The following is a 22,574-nucleotide window of genomic DNA, read 5'->3' on the forward strand; positions in this document are numbered from 1 at the left end:
CCTAACTTTACATCTTTGGAACATGGGAGGAAATTGGAGCAGCTTGAGGAAACCAATGCGTTCACTGGGGGAACACACACATTCCTTAGAGACTGATGGCGGGAATCAAACCCCGATCATTGTTTGCTGGCACTGTAAAGTGACTGCGCTAACTATTATTTAAGGCAGAGATAGTTGATAGGTTCTTGGTTAGTCGGGGCATGAAGGGATATGGGGAGAAGACAGGAGATTGGGGCTGAGAGGGAAATTGGATCACTTCTGTGCTGCCAGTTCTCCGCCTCAGAGGAAGATGTTCAGTGTCCTTTTCTGTGGTCCAGCAATTTCTTCAGCCCAGTACCAGTCAGGTTCCAGGCATGCTGGCCTAGAGAGTTTGAACCTATACATCAGGAAAAGTAGCTTTGAAATATAGCTGCTGTTGTCTTGTATTGCAGCTTGTGTAATAGAACCTCCTATTAGTAGACAGCTAGAGTTTTAGAAATGCTGGTGTAGGGATAACTTTTGGCCAGAAGGTGAAGGCAAACATTTATCACATTTTGATGGTCAAAAAGAACACCGTTAACAGGGAGGTATAGAACATTCAGAGGCGCAGTGATTAACACCATACATATACAGTTATGTTATTGGGTACCTTCTGTACCTAATAAAGTGGCCATTGAGTGTACGTACATGGTCTTCTGCTGCTGTAGCTCATCTACTTCAAGGTTTGATGTGCTGAGTGTTCACAGTTGCTCTTAGACCATAAGGTATAGGAGCAGAAGTAGGCCATTTGGCCCATCAAGTCTTCTCTGCCATTCAATCATGGGCTGATCCAATTCTTCCAGTCATCCCCACTCCCCTGCTTTCACCCCATACCCTTTGATGCCCTGGCTAATCAAGAACCTATCTATCTCTGCCTTAAATACATCCAATGAATTGGCCTCCATAGCCGCTCGTGGCAACAAATCCCACAGATTTATCACCCTCTGACTAAAGTAATTTCTCTGCATCTCAATTCTAAAAGGACGTCCTTCAATCCTGAAGTCATGCCCTCTTGTCCTAGAATCCCCTACCATATGAAATAACTTTGCATATCTAATCTGTTCAGGCCTTTTAACATTTGAAATGTTTCTATGAATTCCCCCCTCATTCTGAACTCCAGGGAATACAGCCCAAGAGCTGCCAGATGTTCCTCATACGGTAACCCTCTCATTCCTGGAATCATTCTCGTGAATCTTCTCTGAACCCTCTCTAATGTCAGTATATCCTTTCTAAAATAAGGAGCCCAAAACTGCACACAATACTCCAAGTGTGGTCTGAGGCCTTATAGAGTCTCAACATCACATCCCTGCTCTTATACTCTATACCTCTAGAAATGAATGCCAACATTGCATTCGCCTTTTTCACAATCTCTTCTGCACACCGTCGTCATAAAGCGTGGTTATTTGAGTTACAGTCGCCGTCCTGTTAGCCTGATCCAGTATGGCCATTCTTCTCTGATGTCTATCACTAACATTTTTACCCACAGAACTGCTGCTCACTGGATGTCTTTTAATTTTCTTGCCATTCTCTGCAAACTCTAGAGACTGTTCTGTGTGGAAATCCCAGGAGGTCTTCAGTTTCTGAGAAACTCAAACTACCCCATCTTGTATCACCACCATTCTGCAGTCAAAGTCACTGAGATCACATTTCTTTCCCATTCTGACATTAGGTCTGAACAACAGAACCTCTTGACCATGTCTTCATGCTTCTATGCGTTGAGTTGCTGTCATGTGATTTGCTGATTAGATATCTGCATTAACAAGCAGGTGTACCTAATAAAGTGGTAATTTAATATATATCTATTGGAGAGGATAATTATGTATTAAAGAGTTATATCAATAGACAGAGCCATCTACAAATCGACAATGCACATGCACAAAAGATTTACTGAGACAAGCAACCAACCCAAATTCTGCCGACAATCAAGGGAATCATTTCCTCAGCATTAGATGTCAGGTTAACTTTCAAAAATAGCATTTACTTCCAGAAAGCAATGAATGAAAACAACAAAGAGAAAAGTTACTCACATGGAGATCAAACTTCACTTGGAGTTCAGCAAGTGTCATCTTGTTGTAGAGCTGGGTAATATCATGCCTTTCCTCTGGTGTTGCAGTAGCCTTTGAAGAGATTAAGACTTAGTTGTCTGTTGTAAGATACATAGATTCTGCATATGTACATACGTTCTGCTTTAATATCTATATTCATTAGCCAACCAAAACATAGAACACCCATATGAACATTAGAACCTTGCATTTGATACATTTAAGGTTACACCATTTATCAGATAAATCATCACTACTTAAACAAGACTGATGAAACTGATTTCATGAACAATTATATAGGGGTTCCCAACCTGGGCTCCACGGACCCCTCAGTTAATGGTAGGGGTCCATGGCATAAAAAAGGTTGGAAACCCCTGATATAGTACAAATATACATTGATGTTGGAGAAACTGAACGGTTGATTTTTAGATAAATTGCACTGCACAGCCTCTAAACATTTTCTTCACATATTTTCCTTTCTTGATTCATCCACCCTGTTTTCTGAAATATTAACTTGATGCTTAAAACCATGTTTGTGATGTGAGCTTTGTGGTGATGTCATTGTCTCAGAGAGAAGGTCGATGGTTCGCGATGTCCTTACTGGTAACGAGAAGGCTTGTGATATTTAATGGACCAAGCACTTTTAGTCAATGGACTTTTGATGTGGATTGAGAATGCGGCAGGATAACCAAATTTGCTGCCATTGACAGAGATGAGAGAAGGGATAAAGCTTTGTTCAGGTCAACCGGCAACAGAGGATATAGTCACAGAGTAATCCAACATGAGAACAGGCCTTATGGCTCAACTTGTCTTCTATGATCATGGTGCCCAACAAGATTCTCCTATTTACCACATTTCACCCATATCCCTCTAACCCTCTCCTATTCATGTCCTTATCAAGGATGGTGAAACATATTTTATTCCTTAAACACAATCCAAACCTTGCCTTTTATCGTGACTAATACCATGAATGGAAAGCAGAAGCATCAAATACTCACATTGGCCATTTCGCATTCAAGCTCCAAAACCGTCATCATTTCTTCTTCAACAAAACTGTCATTTTTTGTAATGTTCTTGTCTTCCCTGATCAGCTTAGCGATGGAAATCATAAATTGCAAATAGGCTTCGCGCACCTTCAATAACAAGGTAGTATTAGACTGATTTATCTGGTAGATAGAACCACAAAAAACCTTCTACACTTCCAAAGTGTTGGGAATAAGGGGATAAAGTACTGCCTGGCAAACTCATTGTACGTTGGCCAGTAATCCATTTTCCCTGAGATATGAAAACATCGGTACTGTTGTATTTATTACCCAATTCTTGTGCCCTAAGGATGATTAAGGTGTGAAGCTTGAGTCACTGTTCATTCAGACAAAGTAGAGTTGGCATGTCACTGAAGCACTGAGATTCTTAATGACACTTTCAGACACAATTTTGGTGCCAGCCCAAAACTGACAGATGTTTTGAATTCAGTTTCACTATTTACCATAGAAGAATTTAAACACATGACCTGGGGGTTACTGATACATAGCATAGCACATGTCCAATAGCAACATTTGACAAATCATGGTTCTACAAATCCCATGCCTTTTTGAATTTGAGCATGTGAATTCCAGCAAGCACGTTTCTATACTAGCAGCATTAAACACTAATTTTATTTATTTCATTTAGAGATACAGCATGGATCAGATTTTTCAGGCCCAGTGAGACACGCCCCACCTACTTAACCCAAGTCTAATCACAGAACAATTTACAATGACCAATTAACCTTCAATCGATACATCCTTGTGGGAGGAAATGCATGCAGTCAAGGGGAGAATGTACAAACTCCTTACAGACAGCACCAGAATTAAACTCCAAACTCCAATGCCCTGAGCTATAGTAATGTCATGCTAACCATTACACTACCGTGGTGTTCTAATGCTCATGCAAATGTATTAAATGTCAAACTACAAAACTAACTAATAAACATGGGCAACATTCCAACAGAATCTTCTTGTTTTAAATCTACAATCCACTATGCAGTTGGTAACCATACTTCGATCAACTACTTCAGCTGATTATCAATTCTACTGCTCTCCTCTACACTGAGATTTAATCTGTGCTTGGGTTTCTCACTAATTTTAACTTTGTGAGGGTCACATAAACTATTACTTTAATATCCTGCTTTTCAGTTATGCAATAACAGTGGGTGATACCCCAAATGACCTATAAACTATGGATCTTAAGAAATCATAGATTATGTGTACAGTCTATAATTTACTGTGCACTCATTGCGCTCATTATTCATGGAGATCACCTTGTTGTAAATGATCACAATGGCTCTTGTGTACATTGATATTATCACGCTATTTCCATCCACTACACTTTGCTCTTCTAATAACTCTGCCACATGTTCTACTTGCTATATTTTAATCGGGATGATGAGAAATAGTTCTTATTTTCATGTAAACTAGATGCGTTTCCCACTTTGCTTCCAAATTACTGGCTGACTCAGGGTTGTAAACAGATTTTTCATTAACTCTAATGAATTGAAAATAATGCTGGCAAAGTCTGTAAACACTAGATTCAACATTCAAAGTAAATTTATTATCAAAGTATGTATATATTACCATATACTACCCTGAGCTTCAGTTTTTGCAGGCATTCACAGCAGAACAAAGAAGGACGATAGAATCAATGAAAAATTACAAACAACCAAAATGCAACTGAAGACGAACTGTAAATAAAATAATAATAAACAAGTAAATAAATAATACTAAGAGCATGAATTGTAGAGTCCTGAAACTGAGTCCTTGAAAGATTGCTAAACAGCCCAATATGCAACTTGCTTAAAAGGTAACTGCAAGCTGCTTTGGAACAGAACATAGATATCGAGCAATTCATGAATGAATGGAATTAGGAAGTACTTTGCAGTACTAAGACATTTTCTGTATTAATGGTTTTAGTACTCACCCTCCTGAAGTTTCCGTCTCTAAAGTAATAGTCTCTGGAAGGCATCCCCAGGCCAGGTTGATCAATCTGCAAGAGTAACAGGTGGTGTATTAAGCAAAGATGAAAGAACATCCAACAGACCAATTTCCATCTCTGATTGTTGCTTCACGACAACTCAAAGAGAAAAATGGACACATCTCCTGGGTAAAATTGCAGAAGCTTCTTCAGCATCTACATTAAGGTATGGACATATGTATATTTGTTCTGTGATGACAACAACCGTGGCTTCAAGCAAGAGGGTTAAAATTACAATTAATGGGCCTTTGACTGGGATCAACAATCTGATTATATTATCTCCTAAGCCAAAATGCCGGTTCGCTGCCGCTGCTACTGTGCGATCGAAAATCTTCCAGAGGGAAGGCCCCCAAATCCCCAGCTTTGCCTGCTGCTGGCGACCAAGGCTGAGGTCGAAGCGTTCGGCAGAGATGGCACTCGGTACTCGCTGTCGGAGGGCTGATCAGAGCTCAGAGTTTTCCGACGACTCAGAGTCGGACTGCGGTTGGGCACAGCAAGGAGAGTTTTCTTCCTTTTCCTGTCTGCGTGAGATGTGGGACTTTCGAGAGACTTTGAACTTTTTTACTGTGCCATGGCCTGTTCTTCATCAAGTTATGGTATTGTTGCACTGTTGTAACTGTATGTTATAATTACTTGGTTTTTGTTAGTTTTTCAGTCTTGGTCTGTCCTGTGTTTCTGTGATATCACACTGGAGGAATATTGTATCATTTCTTAATGCATGCATTACTAAATGACAATAAAAGAGGACTGCGTGTCCTCATAATCTAATCTAATCTAAATGTTTGATTAAACCTTGCACATTGTTCAAATTTTTAAGATTTAGTTTAATTATAAGTTAACCATGCACGAACATAGCCATATGAAACAGTGTTCCTCTGATGCCAAGGTGCAAAACATATTACCACCAGCACACAGCATGCTGCTCATAGCACATAGCATTAAATATTTCAGTTTTAGGCTCCTGATTTATATTACTCCTCATCAATCAGAATCTAGTCAAATAAGAGGAGAAAGCTGATTGGCCTTTGAGCTTGCTCCACTATTTAACTTAATTGTCGCTGATTCTCTGTCTCAGTAATACATTCCCATTCTTCCCCCATACATTTTGATGCCTTTTGTGTCTAGAAATACATCTCTAACTTATATATATTCAACAACTTGTCCTCCACTGGCTGTTGTGACAGTGAATTCAATTTCTTCACCGGTCTCTGAGGGAAGAATTTCACTTCAATCCAGTCTTGACAGTCGTGAGTCCTGTGGGCCTCTGTGGCTTGCTGTAGAACATTGATCCTCTTGGTTTTGACTGGCATGTGTGAGACACAATTGGTTTACTGGTGATTACAGAATGTCTCTCTGGTGCTTCCCGCTCCCTCCCCTCTCCCTTCCCCTTTTCCCAACCTCTCCCTGCCCCCTTCCCACTCTCATCCACAACAGAGACCCACATCAGAATCAGGTTTATCATCACTCACATATGTCATGAAATTTGTTTTTTTTTTGCAGCAGTACAGCGCAATACATAAAATTATTATAGTACTGTGTAAAAGTCTAAGGCTCCCTAGCTATATGTATATGCCTTAGACTTTTGCACAGTACTGTATGTTCAACGTGGTCATTGTGCGCCAAAGGGCCTGTTCATGTTCTATGCTCTAAGTAGTGTTTAACAGAGGTGCAACTTACTGTACATAACTTCTCAGCAGAGAGCTCTTCGGCCATACTAGTTTGCAAAGAAACAGCTCCGTACTTACTCATAGAACAAATCAAGGTTTTCCCTGAGACTGTGCTACCTTAAAGGTCAAAATACTACTTTCTTTGTTCTGACTGAGCTCTGCTGACCCATTTTGACATCAAGCAAAACTCCATGAGGGCCTTTACGGCTTTGCTTGTGGAGATCAGTGCCTGTGTTACAAATGCTCTCAGCTTTAAAGCCTCAGGATCATTCCAGGCTGCTGCTGCTGATCTTTGGTATTCATGTTTTGTCATACATTGGTGTACCAGAGAGGTCACTCAAATTCCATACTCGCGGAGAGAGGGCTTCATTTTACAGCAGACAGAGTGGCAGTGGGATATGCCTTGTTTCCAAAGTCTCTCAAAAGTGTGGACCTTCATAGAGTGGACGGGGGTTCTCAGAGATCCTCTATGGCAGAGACCCGCCAGGAGTACTGGAATGGGGCTGGGTTAACGCACAGACAGCATCAGCCCTCTGAACACTGTACTTCAGCTGCCTATCCAGGTTTCTCACGGCCCTTCGGAGGCTCACTCCAAACACCTCCCATCATTGCAGCGTCCATTCATACATCGGCAACACTTGCCTGTACCTGGAAGAGTATTGCTTGTGTCAAGATGAAGCCACCCTCAGGGTGGAGGAGCAACACCTTATATTCCACCTGGGTACCCTCCAATCTGATGGCATTAATATTGATTTCTCCTCCCACCACCCTCTTTCCTCTGTTCCCCACTCCGATGTTTAACTTCTTCTCACTTGCCTATTACTTCCCCCTGGGACCTCTTCTCCTACCCTTTCTCTTAAGGCCCACTCTCCTCTCCGAGCAGATTCCTTCTTCTCCAGCCCTCGATCTTTCCCACCCACCTGGCTTCACCTATTATCTTCCAGCTAACGTCCTTCCCCTCCACCCACCATTTTATTCTGGCATCGTCCCCCTTTCTTCTCAGTGCCGAGAAATAGGCTCGGCCCAAGACGTTAACTGTTTATCCTTTTCCATAGATGCTGCCTGACCTGTTGATTTCCGCTAGTGTTTTGTGTGTGTTGCTTTTTTCATTCATTTTACAGCTGGTTGGTATGACTGATAAGGCCTACACTTGCCTTTTCTGATTACCCATGAGGCATTTAGGCCCATTGACATGAAAGGACTGGAAAGGAAGGGGGAAGATGCTGGAATAAAAATGTGGGGGAAGTGGAAGGAGGATAGCAAGAAGGTGATAGGTGATAATGGAATATCACATTGATGTTACAGTGATAATGTAAGTTGCCACAGGCCTGTTACCCTTGTCTAGAGGAGAGACAGATGACATGGGAGCTGTGCAGCCTTGGCTGTAGCAAGGACTAGGCCTCAAGCCTTGGGCTTGCCTGCTGCTGCAGACCAGGCGAGAGATGCAGAAGCATTTACAATGTGGCGTCTGAGCTCAGCTGGGGTCTGGCCTCTTCCATTGGTGCTGCTTGGCCGTGTTCAAGCGGTGGAGTAACAGGCTGGATTGCATGCATCTGTACTTTGCTGGGAGACTGTACTATCGATAGCTGAGATATTGTTGCTCAGGGTCTTGGACCATATATATGTTATTCTATTTGAGTCAATATGCTTCTTTGCTTGCTGTTTTGAATTATGTTACTTGCTATTTTTGAATGTTTGCTTGCTATGTTGAATGTTTTGCAGCTTGGCCCCAGAGGAACGCTGTCTCGTTCAGCTGAATCTGAGTATGGTTTAAACAATAATTAAACTTGACTTGATTTGAAGTCAGGTGGGTGGGAAAGTTAAAAGGCTGGAGAAGAAGTAGTCTGATTGGAGAGGAGAGGTGTGTTCTGAAGGTATAACTGATCTAAAAAAAAGGGGTCTGCACTTTGTGCCTCTGTGCATTCCTGGATATAACTTCAATGCAATAGTGAGGAAATGCTGTATTGTCAAAAGTGCATCTTTCAAAAAGTATACTAAATTGGAGTTCTTGCTGTTCCAATGCCCTGGCACTTTGCAAAGGCAAACAGGGCTATTCCCTACCTCAACTAGCAGATGACTGAATTACTCTATTTGTACAAGAGATTTTGCAGATGCTGGAAATCCAGAGTAACACACACAAAACGCTGGAGGAACTCAGGCAGCATCTATGGAAATGAATAAACAGTTGATGATTTCCTTGACCCTTCATCAGGACTGGTAGGGAAGGGGAAAGACACCAGATAAAAAGGTGGGGGGAGGAGGACTAGCTAGGTGACTGGTGAATCCAGGTGGGTGGGAAAGGTAAAGGATGGAGAAGGAGGAATCTGACAGGAGAGGAGCGTGGACCATGGGAGAGAGGGAAAAAGGAGGCAAGGAGAAGAGGCAAGAGATCAGAGTGGGGAATAGAAGGAATGGGAAGGGGGAGGGGAAAATAGAATTACCTGAAGGAGAAATCAATGTTCACGTCATCAGTCTGTGGGATATGATATTGGAATAGCCCAGGTGAGTAATCGTGAGCATTTTGTAGATGACACCCATTGCAGCCACTATGCAATTGTGATGGACAGAATGAACGTTTATTCTGTTTAATGAGGTGCCAATCAAATCAGCTGACAAGTCTTGGATGATGCTAAACTTCTTGGATCATTGCCGTTGTATTTATCCAGACGAGTGGACAGTATTCCATCATGCCTTTGAGTTGTGCTTTGCAAAGGACTTTTCCCTGAAGATTAACCTGCTGGTTGAGTCAGTGGTAAGGAAGGCAAATGCAATCATTTTGAGAAGGTTAGAATATAAAACCAAGGATATAATACAAAGGCCTTATAAGGCATTAATTAGACCGCACGGTGTATTGTGAGCATTTTTTGGTCCCTTATCTAAGAAAAGATGCACTGCCATTGGAAAGGATCCAGAGGACGTTCACAAGAATAATTCAGAAATGAAAGGGTTAATGTTTGAGGGGCATTTGATGGCTCTGGTCCTGTATAGGCTGGTGTTTAGAAGAATGAGGGTTGATCTCACTTAAACCCATCGAATATTTAAAAGCCTAGATAGTGTGGACGTGGAGAGGGTGTTTCCTATATGGGACAGTGTAGGACCAGAGGGACGTCCATTTAGAACAGAGATGAGGAGGAATTTCTTCATCCAGAGGGTAGTGAAACTGAGGAGCTCATTGCCACAGACAGCTGTGGAGGCCAAATCATTGGGTATATTTAAAGTGGAAGTTGATAGATTTTTGATTAGTCAGGGCATCAAAGGTCATCGAGTAAAGGCAGGAGAATGGAGTTGGGAGGAATAATGAACCAGCCGTAATAGAATGGCAGAGCTGTCTTGATGGGCCGAATGGCCTAATTCTGCTCCTATGCCTTATGGTCTTAAAGGTGGATAACCTTGAAATATCATGAGTAGGTGACCAACCATAGAATGCTCGGACTCTGACCTGCTGTTGTACACATGGTATGTAAACGGCTGGACCAGGTAATTTTCTGGATCTTCAGAAAGTTGATAGGTAGGAATGGTGTACTGATATTTAAGGATATCGGTTAAAATATTACTCTTTGTGTTGAAGGTGGTTATTGAACATAGAAGATTACAATACCATATAAGCTCTTCAGCCTGCCATGCTGTGCCAATCTTTTAAACAGCTCTAAGATCAATCTGGCCCTTCCCTCCAACATAGCTCTCTGTTTTCCTGTCACCCATGTGCCCACCTAAGAGATTCTTAAATGCCCCTAATTTATCTGCCTCTACCACCACCCCTGGCAGGCTGTTCCACGCACTGCGCCATTACCAGTCATTTTTGCACTGTGACATTACTTGCCACTAATCAGCCCATGCTCAAGCAGTGGTTTATTATGATATTTTATTTTTATTTATTTATTGAGCTACAGCACAGAACGGGCCCTTCTGCCATGCCACTCAACAACTCCCGATTTAACCCTAGCCTAATCACGGGAGAATTTACAACGACCAATTAACCTACTAACCAGTACGCCTTTGGAGTGTGGGAGGAAACTCACACTATCATGGGGAGAACATATAAACTCCTCACAGGCAGCAGCGGGAAATGAACCTGAGTTGCTGGTACTGTAAAGCATTGTGATAACCACTGTGTAACTGTGCTACGCCATTATTGAGGTCCTGTTGCACACGAGCACATACATGTTCATCTGTTATCGATTTGCAAACGAGCGAAGATATGATGGCGCTAAACAGCGACTCCTTTGCTTGCATCTTCGGAAGCAGTTCTTCTGAAGACTCTGACCTGGAGTTACACTAAGAAAAATCTGCACTGGCTGGTTTAATGGCAAGCACCATGTTAAAATAAATCAGAAACACAAGAGACTCTGCAGACGTTGGAAATCCAGAGTAACACACACAAAATGGTGGAGGAACTCAGCAGGACAAGCAGCTTCTATGGAGAGGAAAGAATGGTCAATATTTTGGGCGAAGACTCAGCCCAAAACATCAACCGTTTATTCCCCTTCATAAATGGTGCCTGGCCTGCAGAGTTCCTGAAACAGATCTTGTCACTTTTAGCACCCTATTGCTCAGGGAAACAAGGCAGCATTGTTCCATAAACCTCACAACTGAAAGTTGGCCATTTTTGTCTTGAACCATATTCAAATTGCTTTAATGGTAGTGCATATGCATTAGATAAGAATGCAATCATTAATATTCATATGCCATTGCAACAAGTTGTAATTTAAAAAATCATCCAAATATACTAATCCTTCAGCAGCAGATTCATAGTACCCATGCATGCAAAGCAATAATCCCTCGCATGCCAGCACCATTACAGAATGCCACAGAAACAGGTCCTTACATAAGCTGTTAAATATGCAGGTCAATGAATTAAGGTGAAAATAGATGACTGACATTTTACTTACACAAATGATGTATCTGCTTGAGTTTCTATCATCAGTACAGACAAATATATCCACAATCACTCTCCTACTGTAATTGGCGGTGAGCTGTGGTAGCATGCTTTCTAAACTCCAGCCAGGCTCTGAGAAACAGGGAGAAACAGCACGCATTATTTTAACATGGCACAAGCAACATTCATCATCAGAGATCCTCACTACCCAGGCCATGCTCTCTTCTCACGGCTGCCGTCAGATAGAAGGTACAGGTGCCTCAGGACTCACACCACCAGGTTCAAGAACAGTTACTATCCCTCAACCATCAGGCCTTTGAACAAAAAAGGAATATCTACACTCACTTGCCCATCCATTGAGATGTTCCCACAACTAATGATCTCACTTTAAGGACCCTTTATCTTGTTATTTCATGTTCATTGTTATTTGCACAGTTAGTTGTCTTCTGGACTCTGGTTGATCTTTTGTTAATCTTATTATAGTTACTATTCTACAGATTTGCTGAGTATGCCTGCAGGAAAACGATCCTCGGGGTTGTTTGTGATGACATATATGTACCCTGATAATAAAATTTACCTTGAAATTTGAAATGTGGACTTAGAAATCAATTTTGCAAAATGGCCACGAATTATGAGACAAAATGTAAAGTTAGTACCTTGCTGAACACCAAAAATATCTCGGGGCATATGGATAGAAAATAGACATTTTGCTTAACCATCTATATAAAGAAGCAACAACAACATGCACAGAATGACAGAGAATTATGGCATAGACCAATGTCCAATATGTTCATGCCAAATGGAAACCATTCATCTGGCACAATTCTGCTTTAAGTAACAGCATTTCAGATATACATCCAAGTACTTTCAAACACAGTGTTTCTGTTTCGTCCATTTGTTCAGACAAGACCCCAGGTACCATTTGATGAAATCAAAATCCCCATCCAATATAATCTACCCAGGCTGCTCAACACTTTATATACCTTAATTAAGTCTCGTTTCAGCTTGCTCTGCTCCCTCGCTTCATAGCCTTTCCACCAGCCTGGCTTCATTCTTTCAGATGAGAACAGTCAATTCCTTTGTTGGACTTGCTATCTACTGGCCAAACAAAAAACAAAGATCTCCTGGATGCATTTTAAGAATTCTACTTCCTTTAAACCTAATCACAGGTTCTACCCCGATTAATAATCAGGAAGTTGAAATATCCTCTTATCACTAATCTACAGTACTTTGGCACCCTAGATTTTTTATATGGTTTCAGATGCTTTGGCCTCCACAGAGCCCTGGTTTCAACAATTATCAAGGCTGTCTGGGTTTTCCTGGAGTGACAGAACCAAATCACACAGCTGAAGTCTGCAGAAGAACTGTGGCAAGTTCTCCAAGACACTTGGAACAACCTACCGGCCGATTTTCTTATAAAACTACACGACAGTGTACCTAAGGGAATTGATCAGTTTTAAAGGCGAAAGGTGGTCACACGAAATATTGATTTGTTTAGTGTTTTTTTTTACTGTTTACTGTTCTTTATAGATTTTTTTTGATATTTAGAAACTTTTCATTTCATTATTTTTGAGAGCATCTTCACTTTATGGAATTTTTTTACATGTAGCTCAGACTTTTGCACAGTATTGTATTTTACTTTATAAATTCTTCTGTCTCCCTCTGTCTGAAACCTTGACTAGCTCAGAAATGTCATTGTTCCTTATTCTATTCAATGCACATAACATTGACAATCATTCACACCTGTTATAGGTGAAGGCACATTATAATAATATTAGCAAACAAAATTTGACTACAAGTGGTATAAAGAGATACCAATACAGATTACTGGAAACTTTGTAAAATAGGTTGACTTTAAGGACTTTAATGAGTTGAGAGATAGTGTTTAGGGAGGGCCTCCAGGGATTAGTTTTGGACGGTAAAGACAGTCACTGATGATGGAATATTTAAACTCAACATAAGAAATAGGAACAGGAGTAGGCCACTTGGCCCGTTGAGCCTGCTCTGCCGTTCAATAAGATCATGGCTGATCTGGCCATGGAAACTCAAGGAATCACAATGGAGGAGTATGGAGGTCGCTTTGAGTTTTAGGTTCCTCGAGGTTAAGGGTAAGGAGGAATGGGGTGGTGGAGGGATTGGAACATAGCAATAAAAATTTTGAATATTCAAACATTGATCTGAAATCATGGTTGACCTGTTGTTGACCAAGTCACACAACCATTATGTCAAATTTGCTTCTGAGTAGGTGCGCAAAAGTCAGCAATGGTGAATGGACAGTGCAAGTCAAGTTAAAGCAGCTATTTCGTTCAAGTCCAAGTCCAGGGAGGATGAACAATGGAAGACTTGGGCAAGAGACCACTGGAATAGTCAAGTATAGTTGTAGTATAAAGTATAGGGATTCAACATGACTAAAGGTCATCAGGCCCTCTTTAACTGCTATAATGACAATATCGATGTCACATCCTGCTCATAGCAGTCTTTTAGCCTACACACAGTCCTAGACTCTATTACCAGAGAAACATCCTCACAATATCCATCTAGGCAAGCGTTTTCAGAATCTTAAATAACCTGTCATTCCTCTAATGCCCAGTTCATAAAAAGACATTGGAGAACAAAAATAATGCTTTGTTGAGACTGTTTAATAAGACCGCATTTAGAGTACTGCAGGTAGTTTAGGTCTCTGCACCTACGAAAGACTTGATTAATCCTGGCAGCAATGCAGCATAGATACACCTGATTGATTCCTGGATGAGGGTCTTGTCCTCTGAAGAGAAATAGATGTGATTGGTCTGTTCTTACCAAGTTTGTCAAAATGGCTGCTGTGACGCACCTAGTGTGGTAGTGTAGTGGGTAGTGCAGTGTCACTCTCACTTTCAGCTTCCACTGCTGGCTAGCAGTCTTGCAAAAAGGAGAGCTGAATGTGTAAGTGTCTCCCTGCCAGTACATATCCTCTCCAACAGCAAGCCTCATGTAATGCCTCCTCGCTGGCGACACACGGAAACTGAACTCCTTTCGGACTCAGACTGAATTACAGAGGATGGGGTGGAGGTCTGGCACCTGCACACGTAGCACACAGGCCCACTGGACACGCCCTGGTGCTTGTGAACCAGACCCCCAGCTATGGGTGAATAGCCCCACTGCCTTGTGGGCAGCCTCGGGAGAGACAAAGACTATGGGAGTAAACCCAGACAGCAAATCCGGAGAGGAGCCCCTGAGGCAGCTGGATGTCATTGAACATCCTTCCGGCAGCTCCTGCAGCCAAGCTGGTGCCAAACGTATTGCTTCATAAGCTTTCTTTTGGACTGTACTGGTGAGGCCGAGAGGGGGATCTTGACAACTGGGCATCTCAGGATCTCCATACCTTCCGCCCAGGCTTGTGCTGATGATGATCATCACCCACTGTCCTCCGAGACAGACGGATGCCAGCCAACCAACCACCCACTAAGATTAATAGTGACATACAAGGCTTAAATAATAACAGAAAATGTTGGGAATGTACTCAGTGGCCACTTTATTTGGTACACCTGTACACCTCGTTAATGCAGTTATCTAATCAGCCAATCATGTGGCAGCAACTCTATACATAGAAGCATGAAAACATGGTCAAGAGGTTCAGTTGTTGTTCAGACTAAACATCAGAATGGGGAGGAAATATGATCCAACTGATTTGACTTTGGAATAATTGTTGGTGCCAGACAGGGTGGTTTGTGTATCTCAGAAACTGCTGATCTGTGACTTTCATGTAAAAGTCTCAAGAGTTTACAGAGAATGGTGGGAAAAAAAAACACAAAACAAGTCTGCTCACAGACCAGTAAAAAATGCCTTGTTAATGAGTGAGGTCAGAGGAGAATGGCCAGACTGGTTCAAGCTGACAGGAAGGCAACAGTAACTCAAGTAACAATGTGTTACAACAGTGGTGTGTAGAAGAGCATCTCTGAACACACACCATTTTGAACCTTGCAGTAGATAGGCTACAGCAACAGAAGACCAAAACATACTGTATGTGCTCAATAAAGTAGCCAGTGAGAGTACACATCAGGTCAAGTAGCATTTAACAAAAGGTCTTTATTGTGAAAAGGTCCTCCTTCCATAGTTGCTGCCTGGCCTGTGAGCTTGCTTCCAGTGTTTTAAATTTCTAACCCAGGATCTCTGTAACAATAAATCTCCCATTTATTGTGGATATATCTTTTCAATGTCTTGTATAGCGTAATTACTTTTCCAAGGTGTTGTACTGTAGGGTTTATTTTAAACACTGCTGGGTGCTGAATTTCAGAGTTACTCTTGAAAATACAATAGCATAAGGTGATAATATTATGAAACATTACATTATAATTCTGCTCTGTATCACTGGAGAAACCACTGCATACCCTTTGTGGCATCCCAGTCAGGTGTGGCGACTGGCCATCCTCCAACTGCATCCAATAGATTCAACAGAGGTTCAGAATCTCGTCGCGCAATTAAAGCTGCAATACAAAAAGAGAGATTTTTTATAACAGCAGAAGATGCTCAAGAGGCCAGGTGTTGTCTGTGAATAGACTTTATGCTTCCAGGCAACCAAACTGTGTAAAGTTATAAGTAAACGAGAATTACGATACAGATGGGGTGGAATGTGAGACTGGGTGATGGAACAAAAGACAAGCTCTGTGATACAGTGGAAGGGAAGAGAAATGAAAGAAAGGATAGCACAAAGTGGTAATTGGACAAGAAGAGGAGGTGCACGAGAATGATATATTTTTTTAGATACAGCATGGAATAGGACCTCCCAACCCTTCGAGCTACACCCGATCTAAGCCTAGCTGATCATGGGACAATTTATAATAACTGATTAATTTACCAACCAGTACATCTTTGGACTGTGGGAGGAAACCGGAGCACCTGGAGGAAACCCACGCGATCATGGTACAAACTCCTTACATGCGGCGGTGGGAATAGAGCCCGGGATGCCTGTAAAGCATTGTGCTAACTACTACACTATTATGTCGTCCTAATCCCAGGAAAGAAAGGGTTAACATATGAGGAGTGCTTGATGACTCTGGGCCTGTAGTCACTGGAGTTTAGAAGAATGGGGTGGGGAGTATCTCACTGAAATCCATTGAATATTGAAAGACTTAATTAGAGTGGACATGGAGTGGATGTTTCCTAGAGTGGCAGAGTCTAGGACCAGAGGATATAGCATCAGAATAGAAGGACATACATTTAGAACAGAGATAAAGAGGAATTTCTTTAGCTAGAGTGTGGTGAATCTGTGGAATTCATTGCCGCAGATGGTTGTGGCCAAGTCATTGATTATACAGTATTTTAAGTGGAGGTTAATAGGTCCTTGATTAATAAAGGCATCAAATGTTACGGGGAAAAGGCAGGAAAATGGGGTTGAAGGTGATAATAAATCAGCCATGACGGAATGGCTTAGCAGACTCAATGGGCTGAATGGCCTAATTCTGCTCCTATGTATTACGTTTAATAAGCAAATGACCAGGTTGAAGAAAGTGTAGGTGGGAAAAGCAGAATGATCACCTAATGTGAACTGTTCAAAACTACAGATACTCATTATTTGAAATTGTTGATCTCAGTGTTATATTGGAAAGCTGTAACACGCTTATCCATGGATGGGGTATTGTCCATCACCTTATGGTCAGTGTAGTTCGCCAAAGCCAGAAAATGGAACAGGGAATTAAAATGAAGGAAATTCAAGAATGCGGATTCAATCTGTATTTGATCTCCCCAACAACCTCATGAAGAAATGAATACCGTATGCTGAATTGAAAACAGTATGATTTGCTTTTATGTGTCCAATTGTCCTCGTGGTCTGGCTCCCGTGGCGATTCTGCAAATCCCAAAAAGTGTTTTGCAAGCAGAGAATGGGCTGCAGCCAATGGGACCTGAGATCCCACTCCTGGAACATTTTGAGTGATAAATATTTAACTGCTAGGAATTAATGAAAAACATAAAGTTAAAAAAGTATTTGATTGGAAAAAGAAAGTATAGGTAAGTGGATTGCTTTTTTAACTTTGTAACTCAAAATAATTTTAAGAAATAAAAACATCAAGAATGATTTTAATCCCTTTGAACTGCTTTTAAATGTCCCTTGTTCAGAAGTTCCAACAGCAGTAAGCTGGCAAAGACTATCACAATGTTCCTGGAGTGGGACCTTAGGACCCGCTGTTTGCGTCCGAATCTGAGTCCAATTATGGATCTGCTGGAGGCCGAAGAATACTGTCTTAGGGTTAGAGGACTGTGTATGGAAGTGGGTGAGAGGGAGGGATGGGGGCTTGTTTTTCTGTTTCATCGCTTGTTGTGCTCTCTGTTGTTCTGCTGAACATTCTGGGCATGCTAGGTGGGCAGCAGAATGTGTGGCGATACTTGCGGGCTGCTGGCAGTTCACCCTCAGGTGTGTTGGTTGTTAAACACAAACCATGTATAGCACCGCATGTTTCAATGTACAAGTGTTAACTAAACTTGAATCTCGAATCTTGTCATTTAAAAGTCGATATGCTGTGCGACAGGGAGCCAGTAAAAGTCGGAGATAGCTTTATGCAGTCACATTAAATCAAACTACCCAGTTTCATAGCAAACATGAAGGTTTGGCAGTAAGGAGCAGAATGGCCTGTTTTTTAGACCATAAGACCATAAGACCATAAGACAAAGGAGCAGAAGTAGGCCATTCGGCCCATCGAGTCTGCTCCGCCATTTTATCATGAGCTGATCCATTCTCCTATTTAGTCCCACTCCCCTGCCTTCTCACCATAACCATTGATGCCCTGGCTACTCAGATACCTATCAATCTCTGCCTTAAATACACCCAATGACTTGGCCTCCACTGCTGCCCGTGGCAACAAATTCCATAGATTCACCACCCTCTGACTAAAAAAATTTCTTCGCATTTCTGTTCTGAATGGGTGCCCTTGAATCCTTAATTCATGCCCTCTCGTACTAGACTCCCCCATCATGGGAAACAACTTTGCCACATCCACTCTGTCCATGCCTTTCAACATTCGAAATGTTTCTATGAGATCTCCCCTCATTCTTCTAAACTCCAAGGAATACAGTCCAAGAGCGGACAAACGTTCCTCATATGTTAACCCTCTCATTCCCGGAATCATTCTAGTGAATCTTCTCTGTACCCTCTCCAACGTCAGCACATCCTTTCTTAAATAAGGAGACCAAAACTGCCCACAGTACTCCAAGTGAGGTCTCACCAGTGCCTTATAAAGCCTCAACATCACATCCCTGCTCCTATACTCTATTCCTCTAGAAATGAATGCCAACATTGCATTCGCCTTCTTCACTACTGACTCAACCTGGAGGTTAACTTTAAGGGAATCCTGTACGAGGACTCCCAAGTCCCGTTGCATCTCAGAACTTTGAATTCTTTCCCCATTTAAATAATGGTCTGCCTGTTTATTTTTTCTGCCAAAGTGCATAACCATACACTTTCCAACATTGTACTTCATTTGCCACTTCTCTGCCCATTCTTCCAATCTATCCAAGTCTCTCTGCTGACTCTCCATTTCCTCAGCACTACCGGCCCCTCCACCTATCTTCGTATCGTCAACAAACTTAGCCACAAAGCCATCTATTCCATAATCCAAATCGTTGAAGTACAATGTAAAAAGAAGCAGCCCCAACACTGACCCCTGTGGAACACCACTGGTAACCGGCAGCCAATCAGAATAGGATCCCTTTATTCCCACTCTCTGTTTCCTGCCAATCAACCAACGCTCTATCCATGTATATAACTTTCCTGTAATTCCATGGGCTCTTATCTTGTTAAGTAGCCTCATGTGTGGCACCTTGTCAAAGGCCTTCTGAAAATCCAAATATACAACACCCACTGCATCTCCCTTGTCTAGCCTACTGGTAATTTCCTCAAAAAATTGTAATAGGTTTGTCAGGCAGGATTTTCCTTTAAGGAATCCATGCTGAGTTCTGCCTATCTTGTCATATGCCTCCAGGTACTCTGTAACCTTATCCTTGACAATCGACTCCAACCACCGATGTTAAGCTAACAGGTCTATAATTTCCTTTTTGCTTCCTTGCCCCCTTCTTAAATAGCGGAGTGACATTTGCAATCTTCCAGTCTTCCAGAACCATGCCAGAATCTATCGACTTTTGAAAGATCATCGCTAATGCCTCCACAATCTCCACAGCTACTTCCTTCAGAACACGAGGGTGCATTCCATCTGATTTCCCCTGCAAATCAGGATGGCAACTTTTCATGTGGATTGATTGCTAGGCTGGTAACATTGCTCTGCAGAGATATTCAGGTTATAGGCACTCTGTGATCACAGAAGCAAATCAGAAGAAAAATGGAGCTGCAATCAATACAGAGGAGGAAGAGAAATATACTGTAGGTTCTTCATTTTAGTATCTCCCCAGTGCTCAGCAATTCTCAAAGTGCTGATTGCTTTCAACCAAGTAATCATTCTTTGAAAGAGCATTTAAGAAAATTTTCATGCAAGGTATAAAAAAAATACAATTACATCGGATAAGATGACATGATGTTAGTTAAAAGGTGGATCACCTACATTTAGTGGCCACTTTATAAGGTACACCTGCTCATTAATGCAAATACCTAATCAGCCAATCATGAGCCAGCAACTCAATGCAGAAAAGCATGCATACATGGTCAAGAGGTTTGGATGTTGTTCAGACCAAACATCAGAAAGGGAAAGAAATGTGATCTAGGTGACTTTGACTGCGGAATGGATGTTGGTGCCAGATGGGGTGGTTTGAGCATCTCAGAAACTGCTGATCTCCTGGGATGCACAACAGTCTCTAAGAGTTTACAGGGAATACTGTGAAAAACAAAAAAAAACATCCAGTGAGCAGCAGTTCTGTGGGTGAAAATGACTTGTTAATGAGAGGGGTCAGAGAGATTAGTCAGTTTCATGCTGACAAGGCAGCAACATGTCTCAAGACTCACAGCACCTCCTCCTTTGTGATATTGATGTGCTTCAGGATATCACTGTTCCTTCCTTGGAACTCACCAGCTTTCCTGTCCTTTTCCATGGTAAATAGAGACTAAAGTAGTCATCTATGACCTCACTATTTTATGTGGTTCCACACATAGATCAGTCCTGCCGAAGGGTTTCGGCCCAAAACGTGGACTGTATGTTTTTCCATAGATGCCGTCTGGCCTGCTGACTTGCTCCAGCATTTTGCGTTTGTTGCTCAGATTTCCAACATCTGCAGATTTTCTCGTTTTAGATCCTTGAAGGGACCTACCCGCTCCCTAGCTACGAATTTTCTCTTAATACACTTACAGACTACTTTGCTATCAGACTTCAACCCATAACCTTCTTCCTTAGGAGAAAAAATGCCACTGGACTCCACTGTATCCACACCGAACAAGAAGTCCCGAGTTCGAATCCACCCGGCTCCTTGCATGCTTTCCGTCCATGCTGGGTTGAGCATGAAGCTAGCAACTCGCCCTCGTAGAACAAACAAACGCTTAAGAAATGACAATGCTGCCACCCAATGTGCCAAAAAAAGGTGAGGGGAGGATTAAAGATTAAAAATCATTGAGCCAAAGGTGATGTTCAAAAGAAAATGAATTATTCTATGCATTTAATAAATCTATAGATTAGCTTTATTTGCCACATGTACATCACAAGACACAGTGAAATGCATCATTTGCAATCAACGACAGTCCAGGTATGTGCTGAGGTGCAGCCCACAAGTGTCACCACGCTTCTGGTGCCAATGTTGCATTTTGAATTTTTTTTTACACTTTTTTTCATTTGAAACATAGCATGCCAAATCTTACAAACCCTGACCCGTACGTCAATGGTGAGGGAGAGTCTGCTGGGCAGGGGAATACGGACAAGCGACATAGCAGATTGTAATATCATCTCCCCCGTCGCTGTTGCACGAGCAATATCTCTCTGTCCTTCGCTAGTGAGAGAGAGAGAGAGAGAGAGAGAGCGTGTCTGAGATGTCGAAGTGTTGGGATGGACAGTAGTTTTTGATGGACTCTAGATCACGGTCTCTGGGGGCTTTGTTACTGCTTGTACAGTGGGTGGTGGGGGGGGTTGATGTTTTTGCTGCTGTTTGTGTGTGGGGGAGGGGTGGGGTTTGGGGTTCTAACATTTTATGTCATTCATTCTTCAGGTTCTTTCCTTTGTTTCAAAGATGTCTGTTAAGAGTAAGAATTTCGGGTTGTATACTGTATACATTCTCTGATATTAAACTGAACCATTGAAATGGAGCACTTGAAGGAAACCCATGAGGTCACAGGGAGAACATACAAACTCTTACAGACAGTGGATGGGAATTGAACCCTGGTGACTGATCACTCCTCCAACAGGACCATTGGGTTTGGAGGCTTGTGTGCCTCAGTGACCAAGAGAATTATGTTGGCCAGAGTCAGGGCTTTATGCTTTGGTTCTTAGTAGGGTCACCCAGGCCAAACAGGTCAAAGGGTAGAGGCCTGACTAAGAGTGGTCCACCAGTCCTCCAGGTGCGGGGGTTCAGCTCAGGGATAACAACCCCGACAGGTAAAACAAAATTATTACGGAAGCAGCAGCGGAGAATCCTTCTGCAGCTGAGGGTGACTGTATTCCGGAGTCTCCACCCAGGACTTGCATAACTGACAGTAGTGTAAACTGAGAGGAAGCTACTGACATGATGAAGGAAGCCCTGAACACCGCCAGAGATGGAGGACCTTCATTGATCCCATAAATGGCAGCGGCGTAATGGGCAGAAAACAAGAAACTGACCACTGCCGCTATATTAGCACTACACTGCAATGCATCTAAGATAGCTAATTTACTCAGTACACTAATGTTTTTTTAAAAATCTTAAGATGCAAAGAAATTCAACTTACAGTCATTTACACAGGATTTATACAGTTGTTTAGCTTTCTGATAAGCATCACGGTCTCTGTCATCTGGTCTCTCTAAGACACCTGAATGGGAGAGAAATAAAGCAAGAGTTAAATTAAACACATCAGTGATGTGATCT

The 22,574-nt window shown here is 42.1% G+C and overlaps 1 protein-coding gene across 5 annotated transcripts in view; it reads right to left on the reverse strand.

The window, feature by feature from the left end:
- Positions 1–22,574, reverse strand: part of mmel1 (membrane metallo-endopeptidase-like 1) — a 144,321-nt gene that overhangs the window by 50,928 nt on the left and 70,819 nt on the right. For all 5 annotated transcript variants that reach the window (XM_063033037.1, XM_063033038.1, XM_063033039.1 and 2 more), the window contains exons 5-10: positions 22,438–22,518; positions 15,980–16,075; positions 11,626–11,744; positions 5,016–5,081; positions 3,059–3,193; positions 2,046–2,135 (exon numbers count right to left, since the gene is read on the reverse strand). In XM_063033037.1, coding sequence (XP_062889107.1) covers positions 2,046–2,135; positions 3,059–3,193; positions 5,016–5,081; positions 11,626–11,744; positions 15,980–16,075; positions 22,438–22,518 — 587 coding nt within the window. The remainder of the gene's footprint in view (positions 1–2,045; positions 2,136–3,058; positions 3,194–5,015; positions 5,082–11,625; positions 11,745–15,979; positions 16,076–22,437; positions 22,519–22,574) is intronic.

The sequence above is a fragment of the Mobula hypostoma genome, chromosome 25, assembly GCF_963921235.1.
Source record: "Mobula hypostoma chromosome 25, sMobHyp1.1, whole genome shotgun sequence".
In the NCBI taxonomy this organism is placed as follows: domain Eukaryota; kingdom Metazoa; phylum Chordata; class Chondrichthyes; order Myliobatiformes; family Myliobatidae; genus Mobula; species Mobula hypostoma.